This window comes from Asparagus officinalis, chromosome 1 (genome assembly GCF_001876935.1).
Source record: "Asparagus officinalis chromosome 1, Aspof.V1, whole genome shotgun sequence".
Classification (NCBI taxonomy): domain Eukaryota; kingdom Viridiplantae; phylum Streptophyta; class Magnoliopsida; order Asparagales; family Asparagaceae; genus Asparagus; species Asparagus officinalis.
Window position 1 is genome coordinate 99096269 of NC_033794.1, and position 10325 is coordinate 99106593.

At 37.9% G+C, this 10325-nt stretch overlaps 1 protein-coding gene across 2 annotated transcripts in view; it reads left to right on the forward strand.

Moving 5' to 3' along the window:
- The window catches only part of LOC109828776 (DEAD-box ATP-dependent RNA helicase 52C-like), a 7003-nt gene extending 4093 nt beyond the window's left edge, over positions 1-2910 (forward strand). The window contains exons 3-7 of one of the 2 annotated variants that reach the window (XM_020395704.1): positions 83-325; positions 898-1065; positions 1187-1300; positions 1989-2613; positions 2731-2910. In XM_020395704.1, coding sequence (XP_020251293.1) covers positions 83-325; positions 898-1065; positions 1187-1300; positions 1989-2501 — 1038 coding nt within the window. In that variant the 3' untranslated portion in view covers positions 2502-2613; positions 2731-2910. The other variant, XM_020395705.1, reaches the window with a different exon arrangement.

A 10325-nucleotide genomic window follows, 5' to 3' on the forward strand; every position in this document is an offset into this window, starting at 1 on the left:
TATATATATATATATATATATACTTTAAATATGCATGATATTTACAATTATCCTTGTTGATATATGATTCACTGCTTTTTAGTTACGTGAGTTAGAGAGAGGCGTTGATATTCTAGTTGCTACACCTGGACGCTTAGTTGATCTGATTGAAAGAGCAAGGGTCTCACTTCGCAATATCAAATACTTGGCTTTAGATGAAGCTGATAGGATGCTGGATATGGGTTTCGAGCCTCAGATCCGCAAGATTGTTGAGCAAATGGACATGCCACCTCCCGGCATAAGGCAGACAATGCTTTTTAGCGCGACATTTCCAAATGAGATTCAGGTTTGTTATGGATAAGCTTTTTCCCTTAACAACATAAATAATTATTTGACAGCTGGTAATATTTCTTGGTGACAATTTCTAGAGATGCAGTGTGTAGGAACAATATAATTTGAGTTTCCTTTCATGGATAATCCAATCAACTTGGCCTTGAATAGCAAGCTTATGTACATGCTGAAATTGTAGCTTCTCACACTGGCTAGCACTTATACTCTTGATGCGGTGATAATGAATTGCAGGTCAATTTGTCTGCATTGGGAAAAATAGACTATATGTTGCGTGATTGTTCTGTCTTCCAATCAAAAATTTGTTATTTCTTGGACTGTTTATGCCCTTTAGCTTTGCTAATAAGAAAGGTGCCTCAGCTGTCTTCTTAATTGAAATATTAACTCTCTTGATAATATGTTTCATGATTGTTAGGTCTGCCAATCAACAATTTGTTCTTTCTTGGACGATATTTTAGCCCCTTAGTTTTTCCTTTAAGAAAAGGTGCCTCATCTGTATTATTAAGTATAATATTAACTCTCTACTTCCTTTTACATTTTGTTTATGATTGAATAATCATTCTTTTGTAGCGGTTAGCTTCAGACTTTTTGTCGAATTATATATTTCTGGCTGTTGGAAGGGTTGGGTCTAGCACAGATTTAATCACCCAAAGAGTTGAATATGTTCCAGATATGGATAAGAGAAGCCACCTGATGGATCTTCTCCATGTCCAAAAAGTTAATGGATCTACAGACAAGGTACTGATCACTTACATATGTATGGAAAAGATCTTCACCATTTGTCTTGCTTGGATTTTGTCATTTGCCTAAAAAAGCAATGTGCATGACCTTGATATGATATTCTTGTGTTGTCCTCCAGCAATCTTTAACCTTGGTTTTTGTGGAAACAAAACGAGGTGCGGATTCTTTAGAATATTGGTTATCTTCTAATGGCTTCCCTGCAACAGCTATACATGGAGATCGTACTCAGCCTGTAAGTTATATTACATTCTTCAGCATTTCTACTTGTTATGTTGGGTTTACTCCCAGCCTGTATGTTATAAAATCAATGTGCATGACCTTGGATGACTTGACCCTTGGATGACTTGACTCTCTGATTCAGTGTCTACTTATGACAATAAATTTTTTATTGCTAAACTTCTTTAAATTATTTACAATTCATATGTTAGAGATCCTGATATTAAAATTTTCTAACTATTCAAAGACTTGTAATGATGCTTATTTGGGGTTAATGTCCATTGATGTTTCTCATTTTATGGATGTTTTTAATATTATAAATTTTCACTGGGAAAGTGGATCTGGCTGCCTATATGTCCATAAATTTTGCTAAATAGCATCACTTTTTCCATTATTTTCACCAGTTTAAGAGTTTGGGTGGCTTTCTTCTTCCCCTATCATTATCTCAAAATATAAAGAATATTAAAGGTGAAGCAATTTGGTGCAGTGAATCTGGGTGATTTGAACTGGAATTGGGTTGGACAGATGAGTGTTTGTATGTTTTTTTCCTTCTTGAAAGTTCTTGTTTGCAAGGAGAACTACATGTTAATTTTAGTTCATGCAAAAATATGCACGGAATGCTTGACCTTTTGATCCAGATAGCTATTCATAATAGTATGTTACAACTTAAATTTATGCTTAATGTACCGATGTGCTCTTTGCAGGAGCGTGAGAAAGCTTTAAATTCCTTCAAGCGAGGTTGGACTCCAATCATGGTAGCTACAGATGTGGCTGCTCGTGGTCTCGACATCCCTCACGTGGCTCACGTGATCAACTTTGATCTCCCTAAAGACATAGATGACTACGTGCATCGAATTGGCAGAACAGGCCGAGCTGGCAAATCCGGCTTAGCTACAGCATTCTTCAACGATGGAAACCAATCACTGGCCAAGTCTCTAGCTGAGCTCATGCAGGAAGCAAACCAAGAAGTCCCAGATTGGCTTGTAAAATATGCTGAAAGATCATCTTATTCAAGTGGGAGAAATCGTAGGTCTGGTGGCGGTAGCAGATTCGGTGGCCATGATTATCGAAAGGACTCTTATTCGAGGAGAGGGAGTTATAGTTCTCACTCTTACGGAGGTAGTGATGGTGGTCACAGCTCGGGGGTTGTTGGAGGGTCTTATTATACTACGGGTTATGATTATAATGGACCGATCATTGCATCAGGGTGGGATTGAAGATTTTAGGAGCTTACTTTTGCTGACAGTACATAGCTGTTATTATTATATAATATAAATGCCTCATATATTGGTTTTGGACACAAAGATATGGCTTACTGAATGGGTGGAGGTGTAGCCTTGTAGTTAAGTTTGGTTTTGGACACAAAGATATGGCTTACTGAATGGGTGGAGGTGTAGCCTTGTAGTTAAGTTTAGGTCTTGCAGTGCTTTGTTCTCATGGGTGGAGGTGTAGCCTTGTAGTTAAGTTTAGGTCTTGCAGTGCTTTGTTCTCTTTTTGTGGATAAGCCTCCTTCTGATTTGGATTTGGAAACTCAGTGTTAGATCAGACATGGTTGATTTCTTGCTAATTATGACTTCAATTAAGGTATTATTGAATGCCACTGTTTGCTCAAGTTTTTTTTCTCTATTATGCGCAGCTCTTGGATCATTTATTGTATCAAATGTTTTGTTCCTAGGGGGATGTTGAGCTTGCAGAGTCTTTTTGCTGGATGTTGTAGACTTGTAGTTCTGGTGTTGGCTGCTGTTCTCCGATGTGTTTATTATGCTTTTGGCCTAGATTTGTTTTTGCTGACATTGTCTATGCCTTTATGGTGTTCTTATTTCGCAAAGAGTTCTGTTCTGTCTGAAGATTTGGATGGGGTGAATTGAGTGTAAATCATTTAAAAAAACCCTTTCTTGAAATGACTTTTTTTTGTCTGGATAGAGTCACTTTTTTAAGGAAATGGATGTCTTGGAAGTACTTGAATCAGTCCGAGTAATAGAAAACTCACTTCCTAGTTAATTTGAAATGCCCTTTTTTTTCGAAATGAAATTTCTCCCCTTTCTCTTTTTCCAAGACAGCAACCAAACTATCCCCCAAAATTAGGGGGTGCATTTGGTCCGGATACGGCTCAGATATATTGGTAATAAAAATTCACATTCATATCCGTTAAAACCGGATACAAATGCCGATATACATGCAGATATATAAACGAATATGCATGCGGATACAAAACTGATATGAGAAAACTAGATGGTATTAAAAAAATGTAGTTCGTATGATACAAAAGAGTTCATTAATATGTTCATTATATTTAAAAAGCTAATATTAGACATCTTGATCATCAAAACTAACCTCAAATCTAGGGGTGGGCAAAAACCGAAACAAACCGGTTCAACCGAAAAAACCGCCCGAAAAAACGGATCGGTTAACCGAACCGAATTAAATGGATGAGAAGAAGTCTCTAAACCGCCCGAACCGAATTAAACCGGTCTGGATCCGGTTTGACCCCCTGAACCGCCCAAAAAAAACCGAACCGAATTCTTAAACAAAAAATAGCTGCGAGCCTTGGGTGTGAAGAAAATTTATGGCTGAATGTTTAGCATTTAAGAATTGTGGGGTGGAGTTTATACTAACGTATATTTGAGTACGCTGATATAGTTAAGTGAGATTTCCGTAAATCAATACAAGATGTTGAGGTTGAAGGATAAATTTAGTGTTTTGGTCAAATTTCAGTGATAACATGAATACAGCTTGCTGGTGCTGGATATCAAATTAACCTATAGTATAGGCTGTCAAGGATATAAGATAATTCTTGATGAGAAAAAGGCAGCTAAAAATTAACGAAAATCATCAAAAGGTGTGTGTGCCTGCCAAACATTGTTCTTTCTCTAAAAAAGGCTACATAATTACATGGTCCTCCTAGTGTATTAAGCTAGTTATATTCAGATCATACAATTTGATTAAGTGGCTTAGTACAGTTTTGATTATTTCTTTTCAGTTTTGATTGCTTCTTTTCAGTTTTGGATATAACTAAAACTTACCCAGATTTTTGTGAAATGGAGTTAATTCGGTTCAAAACCGAAACCGAACCGAACCGAACCGAATTTTGGTTGGGCCGAATATTCGGATGAAGGGGAAAAAATCTGGATCTGGATGAGAGTTTTAAGAATCCGAAAAATTCGGATTGGATGCGGATTGGGCTTAAAACCGAACCGAACCGAATACGCCCAGCCCTATTCAAATCCATAATCTAAGGATTAAAACTATAGTAACAATATGCCTAATATGCATTTCGATATTTCATATACGGATCCAGATATTTCACCATAAAACAATATCCGTACATGTATCCTATCAGTTATAGATTTTAGTATCCATGTTCACATCCTAACGGATACAGCCCTAGAGTGATAGTAAGTCAGTAGATATTGATTAGATTTGTATTGAAAAATACATCTCGGGGAATACTATGCGGAGGCACTCAAGCTAGTCTTATAGAAATCCTACAAAAAAGGGGGCATTTTGATGAAAACTGAAAATATTACCATGAAAAGTGTTCGTGTAGACGTCCACTTTTCTATATTGTATCATAAATCCGCTTTCAAAAAACATGCCTAAACAGTTAGATGTACCCCCTTTCCCATGGTTAGGTGACTGGTTCTTGTTGTACAGAGTCAATATCTTCTGCAGATGCGAGATTGTTGAACAATTAACACACTTTTCTTTATTTTAGCTTCGGTTTTTCACTCGCGTAATTAGTTAAATAATAAATAAAAAGTTATTCGAGTTATTGATTGTTAGATTATTCTTATACACGTGGATCAAACATGGGCAACAAAAAAATTATGGCAAACTTTAAGGCCTAACACTGCTAAAATATATTCATAACAATTTTGAAAGTACTAAAGTTTGCTTTGAACAAAATCCAAGAACAAAGCGTGCACATTTTTGGACAATGTCAGTCTTAACCTATGTTATTACTATAACTTAGGTGTTTGAAATATTGTCTTATACTAGTTGTTACCCATGCTATGCGCTGCATAAAATTAATATTCTTGTATGTACATTAGACTTTTGGGTAGAGAGAGAGAGAGAGGATACAAATAAGATATTTTTGGAAAGAGAACAAAATGAATAACTTTTAAGAAATTGAAAGACAAAGAATAGAGATTTCCAATAGGTAAATGGAAGTAGATTATGATGAGATGGTTGAAAAAAGATTATTAATTATTAAATGTTAGAGCCTTTAAAATTTGCCAAGTGGCAAAAACTGTTAAAAATTGAAATCTTTTTTTTGATAAAAAAACAAGGGATATACCATGTTCAATTAAAAATAAAAGTATGTGATACAAAGGTTTTGGATACGAAGTGTATCCTGATGTTAGATAACAGTAGGGTTAGTTCCTTATGACTAGGGATGCATGACATTCTTCTTCCAGGGATCCATGAAGGTGAAGAGAGGGCCTTGCCGTCATTCACCGTTGACATAGATACAAGAAAGAACCAAAGCCAGCAATACATATAGTTACAAGGAACTAAAATACTAATGTCTAACATGAAACATAAAGTTTAAAAGTTATCAAAAGAATATTTACAAGTAGAACTCTCCAAAAAAGCTTTCTAGGCAAACTGTCAGATACATCATCATGCACTGCTCCTGGAAAGAGGATTGGTTTCCAACATTGCCGAGACTTGTTGAGCTTTTGTTCCGGTTTTTGAACCTGACCAGTCATATAAACAAGAGATTGCAGTGTTAATGATAGAATGATGACTGAAATTTGCATGCTCAAAGAGATATTTATTCCTTGCAATCCAAATACTCCGCCATACTGAAGAGAAGATAGAACGCCATATATATATCCTTTGGTACTTTGTAATGTCTCCAGGGTATGAATAAGTTCATCAAGAGTAGAAGGCCATTGGAATGAAAAAAAGAAGTTTCTGAAATGATCCCAGACTTGCTTCGATAGTGAGCAAGAGAAGAAGAGATGGTCTCTAGTTTCCAATTGAAGTGAACAAAAAGGGCACATAGAGTCATTTTGCCAGCCTTTTTTCAAGAGATTCTCCTTGGTGTTTAGTCTATTAAGACATAATAACCATGTAAAAAATCGTACCTTACTAGGCAGGATTTGATTCCAAGTGAGATTATAAGTTGAAGATCTGATTCCTCTCAAAATAAGAAATTTGTAAAAAGAGTTAACTGAGAAGACTCCATTTGTTGTAAGGGACCACTTTGGTTGATCAGGCTGGTTGAAAATATTGTATTTTCTTAACAAATGCATGAGCTCTATTTTGTCAGCTTGAGAGGTAGGTGATAAACATTGTATGCGCGGGAAATTACGAGAAACTCGAGAATTGAATCTGTGTTATTCTCTCTAACTGACTTAGAAAAAGAATGATTACAATCCTCTCAATATAATTTCTGTCTAACTGACTTAGAAAAAGAAACTATAGTTTCCTTTATTGGTTCCCCGATTTACAAAAGAGGGAAGGATGAAACCCTCCCTTTGTTTAAAACTGGGTTCTTTCTTTGTGACGATGGGAGTTTGAATCTTGTATCCCGTTGACGATCCGAGCACTTCAACTTCGTAGGGTGTTGGTCTTCTCTCCTTGACTTGACGCCTTGAGAGAACTTGGGAGGCAAGTTTATAACTCCAGGCGAGTTTGAAAGAAACTTGTTTGAACAAGTTAGAAACTCTCTGTGAGAGAGTTGAGAAACTCTAGCCGAGTTTAAATCCCCAAGAAGGGTTGATTTTAGAGAGAATATGAAACTCAAGAAAACTAACCCAAATGGGTTTAAAGAGCAAGCCAAAAAGCTCTAAGAAAAGCTCCAAGAAAGCTCCAAGAATGCTCCAAGAATCCTCTCTAAGAAGCCTCTCTCCTTCCCTTTCTTCTCTCTTTTGATCCCCATTTTCTCCTCTTTTTTCCCAGCCTCTGGCTTGCTGGAGATCCAACCCTATTTATAGGGTTATCATGGAGTAAGGTACCCCATAACAGGCCCTTAACTGTGCCCATACCTTGATGGGACAGTTTTGAAAAGTGTTCCAGCGTTAAAAACGCAAGGGTCACGTTCTGGAGAGAAAAACGTGGGTGAACTCTGCATCTGACGACCTTCGCGTCTGGCGACCTCCGCGTCTGAGCTTGGGACGAACTCCACGTCTGGTGATCTCTGCGTCTGACGACCTCTGCGTTTGACGACCTCTGCGTCTGGCGACCTCCGTGTCTGGCGACCTCCGCGTCTGGCGACCTCCGCGTTTGGATTTGTAGAGATCGTTAATTGTAATCTCTTTCCTTTGACTTCTGTGCAGATTGTCATTTTATAATCTTTACACTTGGCCTTTGTGGAATATGAGAGTCGTCAATTTGCAACTCTAACACGTTGCTGTGAAAGTCTTTACATTGTAACTTTCATTGACTATTTGCGGAGGCCGTTAGATTGTAACTTTCGCTTGTTGATGTAAAGAACGTCAGATTGTATCTTTCATCATCTGCTGAATCTGTGGTGATCAGCTATCTGTAGTAATTTTTTAGATAGCCTACAGAACCCCCTCCAAAGTTTTCGAAAGTTCGTGGTTTACTGGAACGAATTTTTGGAATACTTTGGATCACAAAATGATTTTCATGATTCTGTATACAATAGGATTTTTGGCAAACGCTCAGCCATCAACGGATTTGATAAGCCTTTACCGACTACCGTTTGAGTCGGACTAGCATGTGGATTGTCTAAGTCAGTTCCACATGTAATGTTGTGCTAAAAGAATGAACTCTCTTAGGCTCAGTGCTATGATATTGAATACATAGACTTTGTCGCTGTTTCTTCCTGTGTTATGTTTTCATTTGAAACACTGAAAGAAAGTTAGAAGTGCCAGATGTGTAGTATTAACTTGGCATGAATTTTCACTTAGAGTGAAATTCAGAAATTTTCTTCATTATCACTAGGATAACTTCAAAAAATCTTCAATCCGCTGGGGATTCTACAATAAAGACTTGCTATTTCTTTTCGAAATAGACCTAACAAGATCATTGGGGGTTTGACTGTTAAAGGTGTGATGTTAACCTAACAGTATTTTATGGGCCTATCGCTCTATTGAAGAGAGTCGATAAACTAGTTTGGTTGTCAGATGTGTGATATTAACTTGACGGGTTTGTACTTATGATTTGAACAAGATTTTGAAGACTTAGCGTCTCGTTGAGGAAGATTACGATTTGAGCAATTTTGAGGACCTACCATCCTATTGGAGAGGATTGATAAGTTGACTATCAGAGGTGTAGTGTTAACATGATAGGAATTTTGTTGTGATTTGAACAACTTTATAGACCTATCATCCTATTGGAGAGGATTGATAAGTTGACTGTCAGAGGTGTAGTGTTAACATGACAGGAATTTTGTTGTGATTTGAACAACTTTATGGACCTATCATCCTATTGGGGAGGATTGATAAGCTGACTATCAGAGGTATAGTGTTAACATGACAGGAATTTTGTTGTGATTTGAACAACTTTGTGGACCTATCATCCTATTGGAGAGGATTGATAAGTTGACTGTCAGAGGTGTAGTGTTAACATGATAGGAATTTTATTGTGATTTGAACAACTTTATGGACCTATCATCCTATTAGAGAGGATTAATAAGTTAACTGTCAGAGGTGTAGTGTTAACATGATAGGAATTTTGTCACCAGAGAAGATTGTCATATTAAATATGAAACAGACTTAAGTTATAATCCATGGGGATGATGATCATCAGAAATGTAATATTAACTTGACGACGTGAAAGATTTTGTTACTCTTAATCAAGTGGATTCCAAGCAACCAACCCCCAGTCTAAGTGAGTTCAGTTTATCTTTTTAGACTCAGCTGGGGGGAAGAAAAAAAAAAGTAGGGTCCCATGATTCTCTACGGGTAATATTTCTTGAGAAATTTCTCATTGATTGGCATCATGAGCCTATCATCTTTTTGATTGATAAGACGGTAGGCTCCATTCGAGTAGACCGACTCTACCACGAAGGGTCCTTCCCATTTAGGATTGAACTTTCCTTTCGTCTTGTGCGTCATGACCATAGGTCGTCTGACTGCTAAGATAAGATCGCCTCTCTTAAAGATCCTTTCTTTGACCTTTTTGTTGTAGGCTTTGGAGATTCGGGCTTGGTATAACTCGATCTGTTGTTGAGCATGAAGTCGCTTATCATCCAACGCTTCTAGTTCTTAAAGGCGTAGTCGATGACGGTCGTCATCTGTCATCCCGGTCGCAAGGGCAACTCTCGGGGATGGGATCTGAATTTCTAATGGTAGCACAGCCTCGCAGCCATACACCAAAGAGAAGGGAGTAGCTTTTGTTGGGGTCCTCACCATTGTACGATAGGCCCATAGACATTCGCCGAGTCGTTCATCCCAGTCACGTCGGCTTTTGGAGACGAACTTCTTGAGAAGCTTTACGATCGTCTTATTAAAAGTTTCTGCAAGGCCATTAGCTGGCGAATAATATGTTGTTGACGCAACGCTTTGGATTCTAAACTTATTGCAGAATCTCTAAAAACTGTAGCTGACAAATTAGGCTCCATTATCATGAACTATTCGCCTGGGTACGCCAAAGCGGTAGACGACATGGTGTTTGATGAACTTGACCACGTCCGAAGCCTTGACTTCTTTCAACTCTCGGGGATGGGATCTGAATTTCTAATGGTAGCACAGCCTCGCAGCCATACACCAAAGAGAAGGGAGTAGCTTTTGTTGGGGTCCTCACCATTGTACGATAGGCCCATAGACATTCGCCGAGTCGTTCATCCCAGTCACGTCGGCTTTTGGAGACGAACTTCTTGAGAAGCTTTACGATCGTCTTATTAAAAGTTTCTGCAAGGCCATTAGCTGGCGAATAATATGTTGTTGACGCAACGCTTTGGATTCTAAACTTATTGCAGAATCTCTAAAAACTGTAGCTGACAAATTAGGCTCCATTATCATGAACTATTCGCCTGGGTACGCCAAAGCGGTAGACGACATGGTGTTTGATGAACTTGACCACGTCCGAAGCCTTGACTTCTTTCAAAGGAACTGCTTTTG